Source organism: Phyllostomus hastatus, unplaced genomic scaffold (genome assembly GCF_019186645.2).
Source record: "Phyllostomus hastatus isolate PE091 unplaced genomic scaffold, TTU_PhHast_1.1 phas_scaffold_78, whole genome shotgun sequence".
NCBI lineage: Eukaryota > Metazoa > Chordata > Mammalia > Chiroptera > Phyllostomidae > Phyllostomus > Phyllostomus hastatus.
In genome coordinates this window covers 67,018,958-67,044,809 of record NW_025334041.1, presented here as the reverse complement: position 1 = coordinate 67,044,809, position 25,852 = coordinate 67,018,958, and the positions used below count along the sequence as shown (strand labels likewise).

Here is a 25,852-nt window from a genome sequence, read left to right as displayed (position 1 = left end):
AAGCCGCCTCCATGCCGTTCCCAGACATTGGATCTGCTTGAGGTTTAGTTCGTTATTATTACTGCTACTGTCATCTTCATCCCTCACAAGTTAGCTGAAGGCAATTTAGTTTATATAAAACATACAAATCAGGAATGTTTAATAACAGTATTGCTCAGTTTTCCAGAAAGTTCTAATTATTGCTGTTTATTATCTTGTAGGGGCAGGCACTTTACCCAGAGCTCCCAATGAGCTTCCACATCCCCCATCCCTTTTCCAGGGGTACGAATCATCAAGCCAGGTACTGAGGTGTCCCAGACAGGTACACAGTTCTGCCTCAGGGACTAAAGCTGCTTTATGCCTCCAGCACTCCTGCTTACTGTTTCTCCTCCCCTCCACACTCCATGTCCCTTCTTTGAAGGCCTGCAAAACTCCTCAGCAAAGGCAGCTGGGAGAACTCAATTGCAGTTGCAATAAACAGAGAAGCCCAGCTTGCCGAGTGGCCTGAGCTTCACAGGGCCATCCTGACATGGCGACTGCAAGCCCAGTGCCGTGTTTGTGCTCATCTACCACAGGACACCTGTCAGTGCCTGCCAGGTGAGCGGCCCGGGGTTATCAGACTTGTTCACGTGTGCAGGATGTTGCCCGTCCTCCTGTTGGGCTAGTTCAGCCCAGAGTCTAAATTACAGCTTCCCATGCACAGGATTAAAATTAGAACAAAGCAGTCAGAGATTCTCTCATAGAAAAATGGCAAAATACAGAAAGTATGTAGAAAAAATAATCACTCGTAGTCCACTGTCTAGGCGTTATCCCTGTTGGATTTCCTTCTAGTCTTTCTTTTGTGTATGTGCCTGTGTATAACTTATTTTCTTCATAGTTGTGGTCACATGGTAGATACTCTGGACAGTAGCTGGACAAATTGCCACCCCCACCTGGGGCCTCACTTGATGACCAGCCTCAGCCTCTGGTCCATCCTATTCCATCCAGCCTGGACAGGTGACAAAGGGACACAATCAGGTTTCTGACCCTCTTTTTCTAGATTCTCAGGCTCACTCCTTCATGTGTTTGTTCTTTCAACAGAAATGTCACATACCCCTGGCACATGCACAGCACAGTGCCGCCCCAGAGGGAAAGCACAAGGGACGTGGCCCTCGAGGAGGCAGGTGGCAGCTGGATGTCATGGGGGAGTGTTAGATGCCCATCTTGTCTTTGGATGGCAGGGACATTTTCCAGAGGAAATGAACTCAAAGAGATTGTCACTTAATGACAGTTATTTCAATGTATTGAGGTTCATTTGAGTGGAGTACAAGGGGGATGGATATTTTTGGTATCATGCTAAAAGTATATTCATATGTCTTGAATTCTTAAAGAAAACCAACCTTGTTCACACCTACCTTTCCTTTTACCTTATCCTTCCCTTCACTGTCCCTTCCTGAGCAAGTGTGGTCAACCTTCCGGCCTCCGTTCCCCATCTTTGCTGTGCTCCTCAAACCACAGATGTCTCCTTGCCCCCCCTCACAGGACATGACACATTACGGATTCCCATCTGTTTCCTGACATCCTCTCTCCCCTTGACTCTCACGGCCACAGCAGCCAGCCCCTAACCATCTGTGGACGACCCCGACTTGACATCTCAACATTCATAATTCAGTGTATCAACCCCTCCCCCACCCCAGACCATCTTCTCAGTACCCCTATCTATCCAGGTACACAAGCCAGAGACCTCAGAGTCATTAAAAATATTTTAACATGGGATATACTAAAAGCCAAAAAATTATAGGAAAAATTGCCTTGTAATTCTGCTTAAACAATGACATAAAAAGGGACTTGCACTTCTGCCCAAGGTGGCATGAACACACTCCACCCCGGCTCTCCCATGGATACAGTTTAAAACCAGGACCAAATGCAGAGAGCACATGCCAGTGGACAAAGGGCTGGTGGAGGTGGCAGGGAGATCGGGGCACTAGAGATGACCGTGCCTGTCCATTTCATTTCTATGTATTCACCTGACTGTTTCTCTAGGATTGATGCTTAACATTGGGTTTTCTGGTTCACAGAGCATGTGCAGTTTTAAATTAACAGAAAACTAACTTCAGATGATCCTCCATGAAGCTGGGCCTGGATCACACTTCTCTGAGCAGGACAGAGATTCTTTCGGTGCCATCCCATCTCAGTAGTCATCATTCACATTTAAACAGATGGATAGCACCAAATGTTGTCCGCCTCTTAAATTGTTTTTCAGTCTGATGGATGCAGATGGTTAGCTATGTTTTACACCTTGGTCAGAAAGTCCTGGTCATTCTAATACTAAATGTCTGTCCTCCCCAGCCCAGTCCCCACGTCAGCCTTCACCACCTTTAACCTGACTTCGCAGCACCTCCTCCCCCAACTCTCTCATCTCAGCCTTTTTCCCAAGTCATGGGTCCAACGTGGAGCTTCCTCTTTTAAAAAAACTCTCGGCGCTATTTCATGATGTATGTAGGATAAAATTTAAACTGTGAGGTAAGGTATCTAAGGCATTTGGGCCAGAATCAACAGTTCTGCCTTCCTGAGTTTGACTGCCACGACTTCATTCCCTCCGATATCTCCGGCCCCATCCCTGCCTCCAGCTCCCCTCTGCATGCTGCGCACACCCTTGCTATCACTGAGCACACTGCTCCTTGCTCCTGAATTTGAGTTCCCTGAAAATAGCAGGGTTTGTTTTCTCTGCCAAGGGTCTGTGCCTGGGACGCCTGTCCTTTGGTGGGTGGCCCTTGGCTGTGCTCTTACGACCAGGTAAAATGACAGGGAGGGAAGCTAGCAAGGCAGGGGCCTGGGTAGTGAGATGGTAGAGGCTGGGTTTAGAAATTTTACTCCCAAATCCACTTCCAGGTGCTGTGAGATTCTGATACGGTGTATTTCTTAACCTCTGAGTCTTAACTTCCTCCTTTGTCAAATGAAGTTAGTAATAGGGCAGCAAAAGCATTTTAATGTGATGCAGTTTCATACAGTCGTCTCATTTTCCTAAGGTATACCAAGATACCATCTTCCAGGCCGCATAGAACCGTATTGTAGGAGTGGAATTCTCCTGGTATTGGTTCTGGTGAAGGCCCCAGTGTGTAGAAGGTGTGTGTGCAGACTCTTGTGGGGAGTCATGAACCACCACCCACCACCCTGAGAACACACATGGGTCCCGAGAGGGGAGAGGAAGAAAGGGGATTTGCAAAACAGTCTGAGAGCACAGCTGCAGTTCTGTGAGGCCCCAGCTCAGTGGGGCAGCACCGGGGAGCCTCCCTCATGCTGTCTGCAGGGGAAGGAGGGGAGGCTTCGCTGGTACTTCTTGGAAAGCTGGACTCCGCCACCAGAGGCCACACAACCAGCCTGTGCTCCCAGAGCCCTGCCTCATGGAGAGGGCAAAGGCCATCAGGGCACAGGAGCCGGGGGAACACTGAGTCACAGCTGTAGAAGCACAGTGGTGGAGGGGAATCTTGAAGTTTCAGACTCTGCTTGGCCCAGGCAGGACAAAACCCACTGAGAGCCCTGCCTGTCCTCTGCCACCTCCCCTCCTTCTGAGACCCACCCACGGCTCTGGGGAAAATAGTCCCCACCCCAGCTTAGATACCTGCACGTGGGGGACAGGAGATTTAATGCTGACTCAACCCAGAGGCTACATGCTGTTCTACAGTGACCACAGTTACTGCTAGGACCTGAGGGTGATCAGGAAGCTGCTACAAATCTTCCAGTTCCTACCTTGGGCAGGGGACTGTCAGAGACCAGGATCGAGCTATGCTCTGTTCTTTCTGGAACCTGTGGGCCTGCAGTCAGTCCCTGCAAGGTGCAGCCCACCTCCTAGGGCATAGAACAGCAATGTCCACCTCCGTCCATCAGCTGCATTGGTGCCCCTTCAGGGGCATTCAGCCCTTTGTCTAGGGTAGCCATGAACCTCATGTGGAAACTGAGGCCCTCTGTACAGTTGTCCCAGGGCTTAGCACAGTGGGAGAAAAGTGGTTTTGAAGAGGGCAGCCAGTGTCTTCATGATAGAAGTGGGCAAGCACTCCCGACAGGGGCCCCTCTGAGGAGGGCTGAGGACAGAGAGTACTGAAAGCCTGAGAGCAGAGGCCAGAGATGAGGACTGTGTGGGCACCAGCATGGCAGCCCTGGGAGTGGATGTCCAGATGCAAGGCAGGGGGCCCAGCTGGTTTCCAGGAGAGTTGATCAGCCCCGTTCTCAGGCATTTTGTATTGGTCAGAAAAGGGACACTGTGGACTCTCCCTCAAGGCTCTCTCGGGATGGAAACTTGGAAGGCTCTGCAGGTGAGCCTAACATGTATCTGGCACTGAGAAACCTGTTCCAGGGCAGCACTTATTAAACTTACAGAGCTTGTTAACATGAAGATTCTGATGCAGTAGGTTTGGGATGAGGACACATTTACAGTTTAAATGTAAACAGGAATGAATTTAAATTAAGTTTTAAAATCCAGTTCCTCTCTCACACTGGCTGCGTATCCAGAGCTTGAAGTGGCATGTGACTAGCCAACAGCACAGACAGCTGCCCACCATTGCGGGAAGTTCTGCTGAACAGCGCTGGTTAGATCATCCTCTGCTTCAGGGCTGTCATTAGCAAGTACTATTTTTCTGAGACTCTGTCAGGCTTGTGGTGTTCTCAAAAATGTCCTTGGTGTCAGAGAACCATAATATTTTCACCTGTTTGTCCACGTGTCCATCTCCAACATCAGTTTCCCCTGGTTAAGGTCTGCAGTGGATTTACCTATGACTCACACACATAGGTAGTAAATGGGTAGCTAATGACAGCAATAGCTAAAGTATATTCAGCACTTACTGAATGCCAAGTGTCATGTCAAATGATTCACAGTTTAATGTCCAGCAACAGTCCTATTCATAAATGGGAGAGCAGAAGCACTTGCCCAAAGGCATACAGTGAGTAAACTGTGGGAGGAGCCAGGGAGACCCCTGTAGCCAGGCCCTTCTGGTGCAGTAGTCACACACACCACAGTGCACAGGGCAGCCCCTCAACTGAGACTCACCCAGCCCAAAATCTCAATAGTGCCAAGGTTGACTGACTACTGTTCACCACTCAGCGGTGGGTGATATGCAGAGCGAATGGTGTGTAGGAAAGTTGTGATGTAGTGAGTGAAGACTGGAAATCAAAAAGCCTGTGTTCCGATGCCCCTTTGTTATGTGTTGGCCATGTAGCTCTGAATAGGTCCTGTACTTCAGAAGACACTGTGTTCCTGTCTCTGAAATGGGGGTTGACTATGTCCTTACATTTCAGAGAGAGTTGTGTGGGTCATTGTGAACATGGTACTGCTCTGAAAATCAAGACCAAATAAACCTTATCTGTTGGCATTTCTCTGGTCAGGAGAAATTTCCCCGTTCATGTAGCAGTAGGGGAGGGACTCAAGTGTACTAAAGAAAGGGAAATCCAAGTCTGTGGATGACAACCATCCCTCGAATTCATGACATTCTCCAATGGCCACTTGAGACAGCTCTTCTAGGACTCCAGCTATCCCTGGAGCTGGGATATCCACCAGGAATCCAAGACAGGCTGTTTGTGTACATTTTGAATTGTAAGAGGGGGCCATGTAATATAATAGTTTCACTACTTTTTCTCCTTTGCCTGCTGTAGCTCAAAATTATTTTCAAATAACAGTTCCTTTCCATCCCTATATATTTAAAAGTTCCCATTATATCACCTGACAGGTAATGAAGACCAGCGAACTTTGTACTCAAATGGACTTTGGTCATTGTCTTCTGCTCAGAGGCTGTACTGATTGTACAGACAGTAGTGGTTGAGCAAATGAACTTTCAATCCAGCTCCTCAATCACAGCTTTGGGCCCCTGAGCCTGTCGCTGGCTCCTGGGTCTCCACTGCAAGAGGTGGGGGCTGGTCTGGAGAACTCTGGGATATCTGCCAGCCTTGACATTCTGAGGGCTGGGCCACAGCACCTGAAGTCAAGCTATGGTCAATACAGCTGACCCTTAGGGCACCCTAATAAACATGTCTGCATGTGACCAGTCCCACACATCCAAATACAGGTGTGATTCATGCATTGATTTTTCATGCTTATGATTCACACACTGAACACACCAACCAAAAAAGCAATGAGACCAGTACCCGGAGGCCCCTCCTATGCCCCCTTCCAGTGGGTCTGAAACTCATCACGGGTCATGGACCATGGACCCCACTATTCGTAATTCCTCTTGCAGGAAAGCATGTGTGTGGTGCATTGGAGAGATGTGTTAGATTAGCATGATCCTTCCTCTCTGTGGTACCAGTGTCTACCACAGGGCCTGGTGCCTGGTGGGCTCTTATCAAGTACAGTTAGTTCCTTGATTTGCAGTAGCTATGCTCTATAATGTCATTGCAAATGCTGATTTAGCAGATGTTGAACCATTGTTCCTGGGGAGATACAGGGTGAGGTTCCTGCAAGCCTCTGATCACAGCATTTTTACCAGCTGATCAGTACATAACCTTACTGTTTTGCGCATGTCTGCAAAGGACCATGAAGGATCACAAGGACCAATTTGGGGGTTTCAAATACATTTTAGCAAGAAGGAAAACCCCCAAATACGGAGTTTTCAAACACTGAGGACCAACTATATTTGTTGAATTGGTAAAGACAGAAACAGTGCTAAATTTAATCTGGAGGTGGAACCAGAGCACAGCCCCATCGTGTATCATTACAAACAAGAGCATGCTCTTTGAGAAGCCCTGGCTCAGCCTCAAAACACTCAGCATGGCTTTGAGATAAATGCTTGCACAGGCGCTAAAGCTGCAAGGTTCTGTGGTGAGATCATACATCCTGGCCCTGGACAGCACCCTTGAAGGGCCACAGCAGACTGACAGCATATATTGATCAGGAGCTGTCTCTGTAAAGCAAAACTGACAATAGATCAATACTTGCTTAAAAAAAAAAAACAACCTCAACTTTTATACAGGAAGTCAGATGTAAATGCTCCGTGTGGGTGAGGCCCTCCCCACCCCAGCGATCCCCTAGTGCCTGGCACACACCTCGTCAGCTCTGTGTAAACCAGGGCCTGGTAGAGTACCTGGGAACAAGACAGAAACAGGCAGATGCCCTGTCACCAAAGCACCGAGGCACTGCTCTGGCTTCAGCTAGTGTGGATGATGCACCCATGTCAGATCAGAAATCGTAGAGAGCATAGTCGGGTCTGTCCTTCCATGGAGAATGCTTTGAAGGGCTGGGAATGAGCTGTTGCAATGTGTTTTTAAGATAACAGCGTAACAGAAATAGATTGGAAGGAGTGTGCCAAAGTATTAACACGGTGCTGCTGGTCATTGACTTATAGAAAACTTTTTCTCCTTCTTTACACATTTATCTGCTCCCTGAGTTTGTACAATGTGTGTGAGTACTTTTATAAACAAGGAAGACATTTCATGACAAGAAAGAGGTTCTTAAAAATTGCTGCTTCAAAACTGGCAGCATGTACCAAGTTTTTAAGAGGCACAAGTCCTGCTGTCCTGCTGTGTTAGCTTAGGGCAGAGCATCTACTTTACTTTCTTAGCCAAAGGGCAAGAAATCCCAGCAGTTTATACAGCACAGCTCATGCCTCTCACTCAGGAGACAGAGCTCTGGACGACTCTCAGTCTGCAGACTCACCGTTGTACCCTGCCTGCCATGCGTGTTGTAGACCACCGTCAGAGTCCCACCCTCTCTTCCTCCACTGGACATTATAGGAGTTTTTGTGAATGACAGAAACGCTACCTTAAGGCTGAATTTTAATAGGTACCAAAAGAGGAAAAAAAGAGCCGTCGCCAATCAGTAAGTCAAAATTAAGCAATAAGAGGCATCTCTCACAGAGGGGTGGTTCAGTATCTAGAAATGTCTTGACATAAGGTTTCTGAATGGCTAATTTTAACTCTTGCTGAAGTCAAATCATTTGGTTAAAATTGTGTATTGAGGCACAAAGAGGTAAATGAAATGTTTTCAACTCATTTTATTTAATAAGGTGTCACATCTGTGTTATCCGAAATTAATGACATTTTGGATGTGCTTGATCTCAGAAGCTATTTTATGGTAGAACCTTGACCCTGGATGTTCCTACTGCAGAACTGACACAGTGAAAGGTTTTTGGCCCCTGAAATTTGCCTTATCTTTCTCTTCACCTGCACATACCATGTAACCCTTGCCCCTGCCTGCTGTGGGGGCCAGGTGCAGGGTGTGGGGGTGCAGACCAGAGTGCCCACTAAGGCCTTCTGCCACACTGCAGGATGGCTCATCACCCAACTTCTCTGCCTTTGCCTACGTGGACAGGGACATACCTGTAGGTTACCTGAGGCTCCAGGTGGAATCCCAGGCCTTTCTGAATCATGGTTGGGAGCTATTGTGGTTTTTTTCCCTTTCCCCTGGTGTATGGGCCATCTACCACCTGCGCCCTGTCTCCATGGGGCTGTGAAAGGGTCCAGAGGCTGGAGGGGTCCCTCTGGCCTACTTGCACTCCTGACGAGGAGAAAGTGGGAACAGAGAATACAGAAAACAAGGGAAGACAATTAGTTGGGGTAGAAAGTGGTGGAACCAAAAAAGGGAGAAACGGTTGGTGAAAGATCCTGGCTATGTGCCTGGTCCAGCACCAGCAGATGCTGCCATCGCAGGTAGCTCGTCCCGCGCTGACACGGCATGGCCCAGCTGTGGCCCGTGCTCCCTTCATGGGTCTGCCCATGACACAGACACATGGGCACACACTCCCCCCACAGACAGGCGATACTGCAGCGATCCTTCTTTGCTCACAGTGGAATCTGCCAGCATACTCTTGGGAGAAGGAAAGAAAACCACTGGCTCTTGCCACACTGAACGTAGTTGCCTTGTTGACGAGACTGCCATTCCCATGAGCAAACTGGAAGGGAGAAGGATATGATTTGCCTCAGGTGTGAGATGTGAGCCCTGAACACAGTCCCTGGCCTTGGTGCATCCTTGGGGTCCCCAGCCTCGTTCTAGGGCCTCCTCTCACCACACTCCCCAGGAGCGCTGCAGTCCTCTGTTCCACGGAACTTTTTCCAGTCAGTTTTAAATGCTCTTTTTGGCTCTAAAAAGGTAATCCAGTTGCATGGCATAGGAGCTCATCAAAGCTATGTCTTGTGCCCTCATGATAAGAGTGATATGAGTGACATGCTGAGCTACAGGAAGGCTAGAGAGGCAGCCAGAGCCTCCCCCGCAACAACACCAGAGATGCTGGGGTTGCCTTGGCGTTACATAGCTACTGTTCTGCCTGTAGATTATAAAAGCTGGGATAGAAATATTCTCTCTATGTATACTTTGTTTTGACCAAATTACTTAGAATATTTTGTTGACTGAGGTAATGAGCTTCAGCCTGTAGTCAAATCCTTCTGTCCAGTCTGCCTGTGGTGAGGCGAAGGCGCCTGAGCAGTTCACGCCGGGCGCCGCTGAGAGGACAGGATGGCCCCACATCTTGGGCCGAGGGAGAGCAGAGCACACAACTGGCAACTTCACTGAAGAAGAGATCAGAGAAGTGAATTAAGCCTTTTAAGAAAAATCCAGGAACTAAGAAAAGAGTATGAGAACTCTGTGAATGAGGGATTGATAACAAGGAGTTAGAAATGCAGACTTTCTGTAAAATATGCAACCACCCAGCCTACCTTTTGTGTGCCAGGGTCTCTGGAAAAGCAATAAAATGTAAAATTATGTCATAAATGGGCTACTATTAGAACAGGACCTGGTACGTAGTGTGTTCCATTTGTTAAATAAATAAGACATTGTAATAACCAAAAACATGTATCAGTGGGGTAGACAGCTAGCAGACGTGTGTAGCACTGACCACTAGGGAAGATGTCAGAGAGTTAAAGAAGAAACGAGGGAGGGAGAGATTGTCAACCTGGGGAACCAGAGCGGGCTGCATGGACGAGCTGGCATCTGGGCAGGGCCTTGGTGGATGGGAAGGGGTGATTCAGGAACAGGGCATCCAATCCCATGCCAGCTCTCTGGGCTGTGACCACACCCTCCCTCCTCAGCTCCCCACTGAGATGTGCCCCTGGAGAAGCCCCTCAAAGTTCTCTGTGTGGACAGGAGGAAGGCCAGAAGGACCTTTCTCTGTCACCCCCACCTGCCGGGCAGCCTTTTTGTCAAGACTGCAGGCCACCCTGCCTCTGCCCCCTCCACCTGGGAGGCCTCTCTTGCCCCTCTGCTGAGCTCAGGTGTGCGGTCCCTCAGGCGCCAGCCCTAGGCAGCACCCTCAAAGCCTTCCACTGGCATTAGGCCCTATGTCTACATGGAATTTCACAAATTGTAGCATTTTCAGATTTCCACCATGGTTACTTGTTGGTACTTAGTCTCTCCCACTAGACTTTGAGTTTTGTGAAGAAATAATGTGTTGTTTCTTTTTTCCACCTTAGCATTTAACACAGTCCTTGCCCATAGCAAACAATGGATTGGTGGTTAGGTGGATGGAATAGATGGATGGAAGGGAGGGAAGAAGGGAAGTAGAAATGTTGAGCTGTGTCTAAGAATAAAAAATAGGGCTGGATTATACATTTGAAAGTAATCCAAGCAAATCTGAGTACTGAAATCAGGAGTGGAACAGAGAGATATTTTTGGAAGAAGAGATGCAGGCTGGGGGTCAGGAACAAGGAAGAATTTCCGGGTTTAGGAGTAAGACTCTGGCAAGGACCTAGAGAGGGAACACCTATGGAGGACAAGCTTCCCAAGAGAGATTATGTGGTCACATCAGGGCTGCAGGGGGTAAAGCAAGTTGAGAATGGGGAAAGACATCAGTATTCGTGGTTCAGTGGCTGGGCAGATAGCACAGTGTTTATGGCATGGCTGGGTTAGGAATTAGCTGAGGAGGGCAGAGGCCATATGTGTTGAGGGTAAAGGGGAATGGAGAACTGGGGCTTCACGTGAACAGTGGAGACATTTTTTCTTCGAGCTGTAGGAAACCCAAGCATTGTACAAAGCAACAGGGACGAAGTCAGCAGCCAGAAAGAGCCCAAAGAGGCAGGAATAGACAAGGGATGAGTCAAAGAGACAGAGCAAGGTTCTCAGGCAGCAGCCAGGAGAAGGGCAGCAGCCATTCCCAGCTGCCCAGGCCAAGGAGAGGTCAGTGTGCAAAGCCCTAGGCCGTTCTCTGCTCTGGCATGAGACAGAGGTTCTCAGAGCAGTGGCAGCTGTCCCTTGTCCCTCCTTGGTGACCAAGGAACTGAGAGAAAAGTGCTCTGGGTTGAACTGAAGGCAGAAGCATAAACAGATAGAATGATACTCCATACACACCAGAACAAGGGCTGGCATATTTCCGAACACAAAGAATGGTGATGCTAACTCCTCATCTGCTGTGAGGCAACACTGCGTTCACCTGGCCGACTGGGGTGCCCAGTGCAGGAGGCAAACGAGAGGGCGGGAGCCAGGTACATGGAGATGATGCCAGTCTTTGTTCTGTGTGGTGGAGGTGTATATTCAGAGGGGCAGGCTGGGGGGAGCATTTGAGTCTAGTGTACTTTGGAGAGAATGTACTTTTGAACCTGTGAGAGGCCATTTATTTCATCCATAGTTTTCCTTGAAAAATATCAAATAAAATTGCTTCTTTTTTTCTGTTGATGCAAGTAATAACTTCTCATTATAGAAAATGTGAAAATACAGAAAAGTTAAAAAGGGGGGGTACAGGGGACTACCTCAGTCTTACTACCCAAGATCAGCATCTGAACACGGGAGAGAATTCAGTAAAATGTTATGGTTTTAAAGGCACCATTTCTATTTTCTCTAGAGCATTAAGGGAGATAGCTGTGGCCATTTTTGGTGTCATTCTTTACAAATGAAGGGCATGCTTACAATTTTTTAAAAGAAAAGAGGATAATAATGTACCTACAACTTCCAAGCAAATCAGGAAGCATGTGCTAGTCCAAAATGCAAGGCTGGTATTAAAGAAATCTTATCTATTTGTGCACTTACTTTTATGTCATTCCAGAAAATGTCCCATAGGAGGAAGCTGGCTCTAAAATGTTTATATAGGAGCACTTGTGGTGCAGACTAGAGGAGCATAATTTCCTTGGTGAATCTTTAAATGAGAAAACAAAGCCCCTGAAGGAAAAGTAATAGCCTCCCCAGAGAGGCTCCCAGACATCTTTCCCCCTCCCACTGCCCCCTGTTCCCCTTGCCCCCACACAGTGTCCTATGTGTGGAAGCAGCAAAAGTGAGACTGAAGAGGGACTAGGACTGTTTTGACAACCTTTTGTCTCTACCCACAGAGAAGGGTCTGCCTCCCACAGCAACGGGGCCTGGAGCGGAGGGCCAGCCTGGGCCACCCTGGATCACCATCACTCCACAGAAGTGGCAAGGAGCCCCGGAGCAGCCACCCCACCAGGAGGACAAGCATGGGACCCAGACCCTGAAGTCTGAAATAGGAAAGCCAGCCAAGGCAACCGAAAGAACCCAGGTGCTAAGAGCCAGCCCTTCCTGTCTCTGTAGATGCAGGAGAGAGCAGCCAGCTGGGGCTGGGGGCTGAGACAGCGTGAGACCACACACCCTGCATGGTCTTTGCAGAGCCCAGGGCCTGTGATGATAGCTGCTGTCTGCCTTTTGTGTGTGCTGAGCTTTTAGGGAGGCAGAAAAGCAGGTGGATCCCTTAGGCGGTGGAGATAGCTCTCTGCTTCCTAGGCAACACAGCATCTGGAGAAATGGAACAGGGTTAAAATAATTTCTCAGTCAGATGCAGCGACTATATCGAAAGCTCTGTCTCAATTCCTTATGTGGTGATGAACCAGCCCCGCTTTTGCTGTTGCACAGGTTGCCTGCCAGGACTCCTTACTTCCCACCCAGGGCTGCAGGGCTGGAACCCAGAGTTCCATTTTGCAGTCTGGGCTGTAAATAACTTTTTCAAACCCAGACAGCTGAGCTTCGAAGCAAGCTGAGAATCATGGCATTTGTGTTCTCCCTGCTGGCCACCACGGTGCATCTACAGGGTGTTTCCTCCATCCGGGGAGGTGAGCCAGAGCAGTAGGACCTGCTTCCCTTCAGTCTAACCCAAGGCTCAACTGGCCCCTTGCCTGTAAACCTGCAGACTCAGAGAATTTATAAAATGGATACTAACCAGTGATCAGGTTTGGGGCCTCTGTGAGTATACCAAGTATCATAAAAACCTCAAAAGTATTTCCAAACACAATTCATTTTGACTTTCAAATGGGATCCCCTCTGGCCAACATCTAAGGCTGAGCCCAAGGGTCAGGGGACAGGGCAGAAACCAGGATGCCTATGTGTGCCCAGGAGAAGCCCACACTAGTCTGAGCACCTGCCTGTGCTCTGAAGCCTGGACATCAGCAAGGGCACAGAGCAGAACTCCCCCAAGAAAGCACCAGCCTCATGATTCCTGCTGGCAGAGAGACCTTGGGTGGCTTCTTGTCCTGGGTTCTGCTTGTATCCATCTGAACTTCAGGTGACTGACTGGGCAGCATGTGTCTTTCCTCTCTCCTAATAGGAACCCATGAAGCAGACTGACTTTGTCCGCAGCAAGTCTTTCCTGGTGGCCCCAGCTAAGCCCACTGTGGACAGAAGGCAGGGGACTAAGCTCCACCTCCAGGAGGGGCTGCAAAGAGGGATCTCTTTGTCCCATCAGAACTTGGGTATGAAACCTGCGAATAGTCCCAAACACTCTGAAATATGTTTCTGGGGTGGGTCTTGCAGGTTTGGTTTGGTTTGGTTTTTTTTCTAAATTACTTGACACATTGATTTGTTAAAACAGCTTCTAGTTATCATTTCCATGCTATGAAACTCACCTGATTTAGGTGTACAATTCAGTGGGTATTGATGGGCAATGCATACATACTTACTGAGTTGTACAACCATCACAATCCAGTTTTAGAGCCCTAAAAAGCAACCGTGTGTGCCTTTTAAAGTCATTCACCATTCCCCACCCCAGCTCCAGGCAGCCATGAATCTACTTTCTGTCTCTCTATAGTTACCTTTCTTAGACATTTCTCATAAATGGAATCATAAAATATGTGTTCTTTTGTATCTGGCTTCTTTCACTGAGCATAACGTTTCTAGATTCATCTCTGTCATTGCATTTATCAGTAATTTTTACATTTCTTTTTAATTATGGCAAAATGCACATAACAAAATTTACCATCCTAACTATTTTTAAGGGTGCAGCTCAGTAGTGTTAAGAATATTCACACTTGTACAGCCAGTTCCCAGAGTTCTGCAGTTTTATTCTGGAAGTTTCTCTTTACTATACTTCAGCCTGCCTGTCCTTATGTGTCCTTGGCACATAAGTTATGTGCCTAAATTTTCGTTAAATTTTTGCACATTAAGGATTTTATATTTGAGACCGCAGTTCAGACCTTGATGCGTATTTTAAAGAAATTCAAGAAGCTTAAGTGAAAATTTAAACTCGTTGCTATGTTTCTATTTGTTTTGTCACCGTACCAGCAGCTCAGTCTGCAGCAATGACGGAGAAGGAGTTACACCAGCTGAAGAGAGCAAGTTATGCCAGTGCAGATCAGCCCTCCTGGATGGAACTTGCCAGAAAGAAATCTCAAGCTTGGAGTGACATGCCCCAAATTATAAAATAGGTTGACAATGTGCTGATAAAAAATGTCCACCACCTTGATGGGTCACTTAGTGAAAAAGTGTCATTAAAGGCAAACAAACTGAAACTTAAGAGTGATTTTTATCACCAGGTTATGGGAGGGCAAGGCTCTGGAAGAACGAACTGAGCAAACAAGGAAGACAGACACACGGCCACAGTCCAGGCCAGTGGTGCCCGAAAACAAGAACACCATTGAGAAGGGCCAGGAACAAGGCCCTGTGCCCAAAGGTATGAATGCAAGTCTTTCAGAACCCCTTGATCAAAGGAGCCCCAACTAGGAAGAAAAGGGAAACGAAACATGGATGCATAACTGGGACAGGGAGAGCATGTGTCTTCGCCTCCACCTGCGATCAGGGTGTGTCTCTGGTCTCCGTCCTGCTTGTGGATCCTGCCTCCTCCGCTCGTGTTCTCTCCTGGGCGTGACATTTATGGTCAGCAGGGATGCGTTCCCAAGAGCAGCTGTAAGAGTCCGTTTTTCTGAAGATAGTCACTCTACAAAGCAGCAGAAAGGACACAGCAGGGCACATCAATTCATAGACTGTTTCCAAAAATAATTTTTAAACATTTCCACTAGGCATCTGTGTCCTAAACCATTGCACAATACATTGCCTGTTCAATAAAAGGTTTCAAACATGCTTCTGTCATATGTGTAAAAGTTATTTCTACTTACATTTAGAGAATGTCCTCCAGCACTGAGTTAATGAAAGTGGAGTTTTGCTTAATATGTATCTCATTTAAAATCTTGATTGGGTTGATTTTGGAGTTTGTGTTTTTCTTAGAGTTTCCCCCATCAATAAAATTGTGGTGTTTATTTTGTAGAAATCAGAAGCTAATACAGGTTTTTGTCTCTTCTCATCTACTTGGTATAACATGAAAAATACGAAGTTTCCCCAAATGTTACAATTCTTTAACATCTAATTGATCTAACCTGTATATTTCTACTAAAAGCTAGGTTTTCAGTGCATTAGCCAAGATGACCCATGAATGCAGAATGTGGGCAAGCCAGCAGAGGAAGAGCATATATTTTGGGATCTCAGAATCATGTCTCTGTTATATAATACCTCTATTTTAAAAAACATTTCCAATTTGCTTCTTTTTAACAAGCTAATCACCATGGGAATACGTATGCAGCCACAGACATTCAGACGTCAGAGTCAGTAAGACCTCACGTATGATTTTACACATGCTAAGTTCTGGTACTTTTACCGTGTTTTTCATCTTTATGACTAATTATTTTTCTAGCTGTTAGAATTACACAATTTAACCAGGTCTACCTTTATTGAAAATGTCTTGGGATAGTTTTTTCCCAACCAAATTGATTTATTAATTCCACTGTCCTAGAGAGCATCAATACTGAATGCCATGGTGAATGTACTCTGAACAAGTACCCCATCCATCTAGTCTTGCTCCAAACGCTTAGACATTAAAAGACTTACCTCAAAAAACAATTCATGCTGGCAACTATTATCCCAAACCATTTCTCCCTAAAACTAAAGGGACTGTTTCCAGCTCAAGTGAGGCTGCCAATTTGAGGATAATAAGTCTTCCTATCCACACTGAAGAGACAGCACTCCTCTCCTTCACAGGAGGGAAATTGTCAAGAAGGAGAAAAACACTGAGCTAATACAGGTGCCCCTGCAATGCATTCAGTGAGATGGGTCCTAGATTTGTATCAGTTTTGAGTGGAAGACTGAGGAAGAAAAAAATCGAAAGGCAGCAATCTCTGTATTGGATCCTAAAAGAAATAATAGGGAAATATTTCTATGGCAGCTGCAGTGGTTTTAAAATATGCCACAATTTTTGGACAGTCTTCCCTTCAAAAAGTGGAACTAAGTTGCCTCTCGTAAGTGTGAGACAGACTTAATGCCCACTTCTAATTCCAAAATGTAGCAGAGGTGACTTGTGTGACTTCTGAAGTGAGGTAATGAAAGAGGTTGCTGCCTTACCCTGCACTCTTTGGGACTGTCCTCTGAGGAAAGTCAGTCACCATGTCTTGAGGATGTTATAGTGGTGTATGGAGACGCCCAGGTGGAAAGAGCTGAGACCTCCAGTTATGGGTTAAATCATGCCCCCTCCACCACCACCACACACAAATTGTATGTTGAAGTCCTAGCCCCCAGGATTTGGAGACAGGACCTTTAAAGAGGTAATTAAGTTAAGCAAGATCATGACGGTAGACCTTAATCCAATATGACTGATGTTCTTATGAGAAGAAATTTGACACAGATACAAAGGGAAGACCATGTGACAATAGGAGCAGAAGACAGCCATATACAAGCCAAGGAGAGAGGCCTCAGAAGAAATCAACCCTGCCAACACCTTGATCTCTGACTTCCAGCCTTCAGAACTGTGAGACAATACATTTCTGTTGTGTAAGTCCCCAGTCTGGTGGTACTTTGTTATGGCAGCAGAAGCAGACTAATAAGTACCTCCTGTCAGTCACCAGCACCAATTTGCCAGCCATGTGAATGAGCTGCTTAGAATTGTCTGAGTCCAGCTGCAGTCAAGCCTTGGGTGAGTGTAGCCCAGCTGACATACTGACTGTGACCTCATGAGAGATTGCAGGCCAGACTGCCCAGCTAGGCTAGGCTGCTTCTAAATCCTGACTCTCTGAATTTATTGGGTAACAAATGTGTGTTAGCATTTAAGACACTAAATTTTGTAGTAATTTGTTACTTAGCTACAGGTACCTCATATGGCAGTTTCGTTTTCTTTTTCTGGGTCCTAAAGTAAAAAGTCCTTATTTGTTTTTACATTAATATTTTACCACATGCCCAGTATATCTGACACTTCCCAAGCTGCCATCTGCCCAAGGCTGTATGGCAGAAGTAGCTAGAGATATAATACGCCAAGGACCTGTAATCACCTCATGTAGTGTGGAGTTGTTTCTGGAAGCAGATGTACACCAGCGATCCCATCTCCAGCTGCTCCCCTCCCTCCCATTGCATACCTGCTTACACATGAGACCCGGTCACTGAGTTCTGGCTGATGGGCTGAGAGCACAAGTGATGGACATCTCATACACAAAGTTCTAACTTTCTAGAGAGGGTCCAGGGAGGCAGCCAAATTAACAAGACAGTGTCCTGTGGAACAGATTTCAGAGAAAGGAGATATTCAGGTCAGAAAGTCCAAGGGAAGGCAGCAGAGGTTCCTTCAGGCATTTAAAGAAAGAGAATTGACTTATTCTATAAAACTCCACAGGGAACAAACCAGGACCAGAAGTGAAAGTTCCAGAGAAGGATTGAGACGTGTTTTGCCTGTCAAAGTTATGCAGCATAACTCCTCAAGGTAGAGTAAGGAGAATGGGACAGGATGCTGGTTAGGTGAGCTCCCTGACATTCCCAGAGAGCCAGCTGTGGAGCAAGCCTGTGGGGTGTGGGACAGACCCTGGCCCTGGAAAGGAGTTTGGGCTGGGTGGCTGGTCCCAGAACTACTTTAGATCTACAAAGCAGTGCCTTTTACATCCATTTTGTAGTGTAGTTACATTATATTGCTCTTAATTCTAATTATAACCAAGAAGTAACCATCCAGAAAATTATCCAAATGGGCTTTTATGCAGAATGTGGTTGTTCAGAGTGCTTTGAAAGCTTTTTATTACCAGGAGAAGGAAGCCAGGCAGAAGCAGCCAGTCAGCAGATGGGCCTTCCCAACCCCCCTCTGTAGTTAATTGTGATGGGGGAGGGATACAGATCTGCTTCCCTAGCCCCCCCCACCCCAAATCTTCCAGTCAGCTCTACTGAACTCTCTCATAGAGGGAAATATTTATTTATTCCCTGGTAGATGAAAATAATTTCTAGCAAATAGGCCTCTTAGGACCAAATAGCAGAAATAGTGCAGGCTGAATACATGTGTTCTGGGTAATAGCCCAGGTGCTCAGGCAATGGCTGACATTTGCTTTCTGTGTGTTGTCTAGCTTCCTCCCTGCCTTCTCCGTAGGGAAATCATCATTACCATGGGAGTAGAGAAGAGCTGTGCTTATGATGCCCAGATTATTAACAGCAACAACAACAGTCAGGCTGGGCGTTGGGGCGTGCTCTAGTTTGCTTATTTGCCTCTCCTAAGAGCACCAGAAGTATTCACGGAGAGGCCAGAAGCCTCCAGACTTGCACACCTCTATTATGACATTTGCAGAAAAACAGATTCAACATTTATCCCACTACCCAATAAAGAACAACTTGCCCCTGAAATATTTCCCCACAGGAATAAGAATTTTGGTATTAAATTTAGTAAAATGAAAAATTGCTACTGAGACAAAGAAAATGAGGGGCAAATCACTAGGGAGTCCTTTAGACAAAATGAAGCCAATCTTTCAGAAGCTGAAGCCTTTAAATTCAGGTGCCCCTTCTTCTCAAGGGAGGGTGAAGAGGGAAGTGATCAGATTTGTTTTCACTGTTGCCTACCCCTGCCACCTCATCTATCACGTCCCCTGGGCAGGGGTGTTGCCAAGGCTCCATGAGGCCAGAGCAGGAGGCAGAGTGTGTTTACCCACTACCTCGCTGTGTGTAGGGCAGCCCTGCAGAGCCCCATGTCCTCAGTGCACTGGTGGTGCTGAAAGGCCGCAAGCACGAGAAACGTTTGTAATGGATGTGGGGCTGGGCACTGAGTTAGTTATGGACAAGTTGGGAGCTGGCTTCCCTGGCAGTGGCTAGAGCCAGACATATCCTGGGTTGCCTGGGAACCTTGACGCTCCAGAAGCTCCTGCCCTTATAGACTGCAGTTTTGTGTACCCACTGGTTGCCTCTGCACTGGCTGTAGCAGGTTTCCAGTGCTCTCTTCTATTTAGGATCTTGTTCCACTGGGTGCTGGGCTTCCAAGCTATTACAGGCCTGTGTTGCCCCACATTCATATGTTGAAGTCCTAATCCCCAGGACCTCAGAATGTGACTATATTTGGAGAGAGGGCCTTTAAAGAGGTGATTAAGTTAAATGAAGTCATTTGAGTGGGCCCTAATCTTATGGCTGTATCTTAATAGGAGATTGGGGCACATATATACACAAAGAAAGACCATATCATAACAAAAGGAGATGATGACCATCTACAAGCCAAGGAGAGAGTCATGAGAAGAAACCAATTGTGCTGATACCTTGATCTTTAACTTCTATTCTCCAGAGTATTGAGAAAATGGATTTCTGTTGTTTAAGCCATCTAGTCTGTGGTGCTTTGTTACAACAGCCTGAGCAAACTAATATACAAGTCTGGGTGGTCTATATTTTGGATTGAGGCTACCTCTCTATTCTGGCCTGGGAGAGGTGGCCTCTTGGGCCTTTGTGATGAGCCACAAAGAAGATAAGCTTATTGTCTTGAGCAAAAGCTTTGATACTTCTGGTAGGTTATTATTTACTAAGAAAAAGAGAACAATCCCCAGTTTTTCATTCTCTCTCCCCACTTCGTGATAACTTCATCTCTGTACCTTTCATGAGTCCATCAGTACATTCCAGTCTATAATAAAACATCAGGGGTTCCTGCCAAGATGGAGGTGTGGGTAGAAACCCTTCACTTCCTTGCACAACCAAAGGAGGATAACAACCAATCTAAAATCAATAAACAACCAAAATTGCCAGAAAATCAAACTGCATGAAACTCTGACAACCAAGGAATTAAAGAAAAAATCAACCAGAACAACCCAAACAACCAGACCAGTAAGGGGTGCCCCACAGGCCAACTCAGGAAAACCACAGCGAGGTGGCTGAGGGGTGGAGCTGACTGCTGAGCTTGGCAGAGCTTTGAGAGAGGGACTGACTTAAGGAGAAAACTGAGACTCAGAGCTGACGGTGGGCTAAGGCTGGGGTTACTTCAATGCGAGATACTTCCAGTCTGACAGGAGAGTCTGTCAGAAAGTGTACTAGAGACCAGCAGGCAAGCTGCATTGTTCCCTCTCTGACCCTTCCCACACAAGGCAGTGCAGCAAAGAGCGTTTCCCTGCCCAGGTAAATACCTAAAGCCCCATCCCCTTACAGCCTATCAGCTGTGCCAAGACAAAGAAATATGGCCCAAATGAAAGAACACAGCAAATCCTCAGAGAACTAAGCGATAAGGAGATTGCCAACCTATCTGCTGGAGAATTTAAAGCCCTGGTAATCAAAATGCTCACAGAACTGACTGAGCTTGGTCAAAAAATGAAAGAACAAATGAAAGATACCCAAAATGAAATAAAGCAAAATATTCAGGGAACCAGCAGTGACAAGAAGGAAACCAGGATTCAAAGCAATAATTTGGAACAAAAGGAAGAAATAAATATCCAAATGGATGAGAACAAAGAGACAAGAATCTGAAAAAATAAAGAGAGGGTAAGGATTCTCTGGGACAACCTGAAATGTTCCAATATACGAATTATAGGGGTGGCAGAAGGAGAAGAAAAACAGCAAGAAATTGAAAACTTATTTGAACAAATAATGAAGGAAAACTTCCCCAATCTGGCAAAGGAAATAGACTTCCAGGAAGTCCAGGAAGCCCAGAGTCCCAAAGAAGTTGGACCCAAAGAGGAACACACCAAAGCACATCATGATTAAGTTACCCAAAATTAAAGACAAAGAGAAAATCCTAAAAGCAGCAAGAGACAAGGAGACAGTTACCTACAAAGGAGTTCCCATAAGGCTATCAGCTGATTTCTCAAAAGAAACCTTACAGGCAAGAAGGGGCTGGAAAGGAGTTTTCAGTCACGAAAGGCAAGGACCTACATCCAAGATTACTCTATCCAGCAAAGCTTTCATTTAGAGTGGAAGGGCAGATAATGTGCTTCCCAGATAAGTTCAAGTTCATCACCAAGTCATCACTTCATCATCACCAAGCCCTTATTATATGAAATGTTAAAGGAACTTATCTAAGAAAAAGAAGATAAAAATATGAATAATAAAATGACAAAAAACTCACAACTATTAACAAATGAACCTAAAAGAAAGGAAAAACAATGAAAACAAAAACTAAGCAAAGAACCAGAACAGGAACAGAATCAGAGAACTGAACATCACACAGAGGGAGTTCAGTGGGGAGGAGGAAGGAAGGAATGGGGGGGAAGGTACAGGGAAGAAGAAACATAATTGGTAGGCATAAAAGAGACAGGGAGAGGTGAAAAATGGTATAGGAAACAGAGAATTCAAAGAACTTATATGTACAACCCATGGACATGAACTAAGGTGGGGGGAATGCTGGAGGGTTGGAGGGGCAGAGTGGAGGGGGGATAAAGGGGAGAAAATTGGGAAAACTGTAATAGCATAATCAATAAAAATACTTTAAAAAAAAGAAAACATCATTTCAGTCATACATATACACCTCACCTCCTTCATTTCCTGCTTGTCAGAGCCCAGCCCAAAGGTTCTAAGTGGGAGTGGAAGGACAGGTAGAGATGGAAAGGAGGAAGCAGGAAAAAGAATCAGTTACATAATACCTTTTTCAAATTACCCAACCCTGCTCTTCTCTGGTGTATCTCAGACCAAAACTACCTGATATGTGGAACGCAGCCTTTACATTGGCATTTGGTGGCCTGGATCACAGTGGCTGTTCCTGTGCGCTCAGGAAGTGCTGGGTGGGATGTTTTATAAGTATCACCTAAATGAAGTTGATTGATAGTGTTGGTTGAGTCATTTATATCCTTAAAATTTTGTGCCTACTCGTTCTGTCATTTACTGAAAGAGGATATTGAACTCTTCACCTCTAATTGTGGATTGTCTATATCTCCTTTCAGGTCTATTTGTTTTTGCCTTGTACATTTTGAAGCTGTTGTTAAGATTAGCATGTAGAATTATGTCTTCTTGGAGATTTGACCCCTTTACCACTATGGAATGTCTCTCTTCATCCCTAATAATCTTCCTTGTTCTGGAGTTTGCTTTAAAATTAATATAGCTACTCCACCTTTCTTTCACTTAATGATTGCATGTTATATATTTCTCCATCCTTTCAGTTGTAACCCATGTACATCTTTTTATTTGAAGTGGATTTAGTGTAGATAGCATACAGTTGAGGAGTGTGTTTTGTTCAAATGAGTGTGAATGTGTTCCAGTAAAACTTTATTTATAAAAACAAGCAGCCAGCCTGTGGGCCATAACTTGCTGACTGAGTTATAGAATAATATGAAATGAAAAATCAAAGCTTTGCCCTCCCAGAAGCAGTCCCACTCTCTAGAGTAACCACATTTAACAGCTTTTTGTATTTTGGGGTACTTATACAAATTACAGATAATATGCTTGTTTGATATATTAATGTTACATGGCATCTACTGAGTCCCCCTATGAAACATGAAAAGATTAGCTGACTTGCATTACCTATTTTCTCCACTACTCCCCAAGACTTGTCTTTTATAACATTATATTTATAGGTTTTCTTTTGTTTACCTTTATAATTTTGCTGTTTCCTTTTCCATTACACAGGATAGCATTCCTCTTGATCCTCCCCACCATGATATGGGGATCCTATTTTTCCTTATCACCCTACACTTCTCCCCATCCTTATCCAGGAACCAGGACAAAGATCAAATACATATTTCTTATATCAGTAGCATGGGGACTATGACAGGCTGAACAGATTTGTATGTGAAGAAGGTACCTAATGGACTCCTGAAGATGCTGAGCAGGCATGCAGAGTTCAGAACTGAGGTCTGGAATGGAGACATAAAGCTGGAAATTGTTAGCATATGGATGGGAGTAATGTCCCAGAAATTCAAACAAAAACTTTTCAATGATTTTTCGTGGATTTTAGAATAAACTCTTAACTCCTGCATATTCTCTGATGCAGTGTTCCCTCCCCCTCAGCTCACTCCTCCTCCGGGTTGGGTCTCAGTGCAGGCATCCCAGGCATGGCATCCCCGCACTCCCAGGGTCAGGATGGATGGTCAGTAAATATTGGTCAAAAGAAGGTGGTGTGGAATTGTTACAGTGGAAAATTATAATGGTGGCAAATTATAACCCACCTCACCATTCTTTTGACATTGTTCTGTAAGTGCTGACTCTGACTAATACATAGCTTATAGGTAAACAGCATGTCTGTATAAGAATCCTAGGAACTAGTTTCAAAAGATACAAACCCCAACCTTCAAGCATCCCAGCTCTGGGAGATTTGCTGACATTCAACTGTGGAACCAGGATGATGTGAAGTCAGGAGTACTAACCAGGATGGTGTACCCCGGACCATTATTCACCTCATTGGAATGGACTGTGCTCGTCGGCACGCAAAGAGCTTTGCAGCCCCCTCCCTTGATGTTTTTGTTCTCTCCCCCTCTCCTTCCTTATAAAAACCTCTGCCTCCACTGAGAGGTAGAGATGGGCTTTGTGACATCAGTCCCTCATCTTCCAGGTAGCTGGCATCTGCAAATAAACCACTTACCTTTACTTCAGCACCTGCCTCTCAGGTATTGGCTTTCACAGGGCCAGGCAGCTGGACCTGAGTTTAGTTACAGAATGACCTTTCTGAGGCTTGTGAGCCAGCTGCAGAGAATACAGATTCCGGTGCTGCTGGTGTTGGAAGCATCTGGTCACTGGAGTCTGGGCAGTCCCTCCTTGATGCAGTGAAATTTGGGCCCAGGGCAGCATCAGGAATGCCAGGGTCACATGCCTATTTGCCCCTTCAGTGTCAGCCTCCCCTTTTCTGGCCACATTTCAATCAAGTCTCAAAAGCTTGATCACTCCAGGAAACTTTCCCTAGACCCACCTTAGGTAAATATACAGCCGTCACCATCCACCTTTCACTTGCTGTTCTCAAACGCATTTTTTTTCTGGAGTGTAAGCTCTAATTTATTGTTATTTTTACATGTACCTCCATTTATAGCTCAGTTTATGTACAACAAAGTGCTGATCTGCCTCTTTATGCCTATGTTGCAGCTTTTGGATTGGCACTTGGCAAGGAGCCAAGACTACCAGTTGGACTCACAGTAGGCATGAGGCTTCCTGGGATAATGCAAGGATCCCTCAGGGAGTCCTTGAGGACCACCTTTACTAGGCGGCCAACAGAATAGAACTTCTTCAGTTCCAGGAACCAGGTATCAGCTATTCAAATCAAATAGAAAGTATCTGTACCTGCTCTTTATTGAAGTGGCTCTTCATTAAATTGACTCGCTCAATGTCAAGGTGTCTGCATAGTACCCTGGGATGAGTATGGCCTTGGGCAGTAGGAGAGGTCCAGGAACACTGCCTGCCCTCCTGCCTGACCTCAGGCCCTCCTGGGGCAGTCACCTGGAAGTGGCTGGAGGAAGCTATTAGGAAGTCTGCGTTGTCATGAGGCTGGCTCTCAGACCAGCCATACAGGGCTGTGGTTTCACTATAACGGAGGCAGAAGACTCTTACAGTGTGTCATGAGAAGGCCTTTGATCACCTGTGTTTTACAGATTGGGGTCTCTTCAGAGGCCTTGAAGCACAATCTCAGAGAACAACAGTTAGCTGTGTGCATGTGTGTGGTGATGAGGGGCACAGTCTTGCTCTCCTCCTTCAGAGCCTGCCTTCTGAACTAGAGGCAGACCTTGCATAGGTATAGGTGAGTACTCACCTTTCTCAGAGTTGGCTGAGAACCAGAGGAAATTCCAAGGTACACAGCCTTTCTTGTTCTTGCCTCTAGTTTAAAGTGGAAGTCATAGTAACATGCCCGGAATATTCCCCTATCCTCACAGTCCTGCCCCCACATTTTACCCATGGATGTCTTTACCCCTCAGTAAACAACTTTAAAATCTACTGTATCTCACCAACTGTTCTGAAGTGGAGGGATAGCTGGTGAATTATTACTCTCGACAACCATTTCCCAGTGCCATTCCAGAATAAAATGTGTGAGGACAGCCAAGACAGTTACTGTCCTTGAAATACAAATTAGAAATCATTGTTAGGTGGTATATTAGTCAGGGTCCCCTAGAGAAACATAACCAATAGGACACATATAAAGAGATTTATTACAAGGTATTGACTCATGGGATAATGGAGGTGGAAAGTCCAATTACCTGCTGTGTACAAGCTGGAAATCCCAGGGATGCCGATGAAGTTTGAAGGCTTGAGAGCTGAAGAGTAATGGTGTAGATCCCAGTCTGAGGCCTAAGCCTGAAGGCCTGAGAACCAGTGGTGCCAAGGGCAGGAGAAGACTGGTGTTCCAGATGAGCTGTTAGGCAGAGGGAGCAAAGCTAGCACTTTTTGTTCTATTTGGACCTTAAACAGATTACCTGATGCCCACACTGGGGGGGGGGCGGGCATCTGCTTCACTTAGCCTACTGATTTAAATGCTAATCTCTCCTCAAAACACCCATAGAGACATACCCAGAGATAATGTTTAACCAGCTATCATCAGGTGGTCCAATCCAGTTGACAGAAAATTAACTATCATGGTTGGTCATGGTGGTTTTTCCCTCAAAATGT

At 45.9% G+C, this 25,852-nt stretch overlaps 1 protein-coding gene and 1 long non-coding RNA gene across 9 annotated transcripts in view; one reads left to right on the top strand and one right to left on the bottom strand.

Annotated features, from left to right (window-relative positions):
• Positions 1 to 15,220, top strand: part of CRACDL (CRACD like) — a 123,411-nt gene extending 108,191 nt beyond the window's left edge. For 4 of the 5 annotated variants that reach the window (XM_045828584.1, XM_045828587.1, XM_045828583.1 and 1 more), the window contains 3 exons: positions 12,193 to 12,380; positions 13,419 to 13,563; positions 14,372 to 15,220. In XM_045828584.1, the coding sequence (XP_045684540.1) occupies positions 12,193 to 12,380; positions 13,419 to 13,563; positions 14,372 to 14,514 (476 nt within the window). In that variant the 3' untranslated portion in view covers positions 14,515 to 15,220. The remainder of the gene's footprint in view (positions 1 to 12,192; positions 12,381 to 13,418; positions 13,564 to 14,371) is intronic. The other variant, XM_045828586.1, reaches the window with a different exon arrangement.
• LOC123812004 lies at positions 14,594 to 25,586 on the bottom strand. 4 transcript variants are annotated; one of them, XR_006784469.1, is made up of 3 exons: positions 25,444 to 25,586; positions 17,398 to 17,614; positions 14,594 to 15,023 (listed from the first exon to the last, which is right to left on the bottom strand). It is a non-coding gene; the product is annotated as an uncharacterized LOC123812004 (long non-coding RNA). The 4 variants fall into 4 exon arrangements; XR_006784468.1 differs by having other exon boundaries at positions 17,482 to 17,614; XR_006784470.1 differs by lacking the exon at positions 17,398 to 17,614.
• Between the last annotated feature and the right edge of the window lie 266 nt (positions 25,587 to 25,852).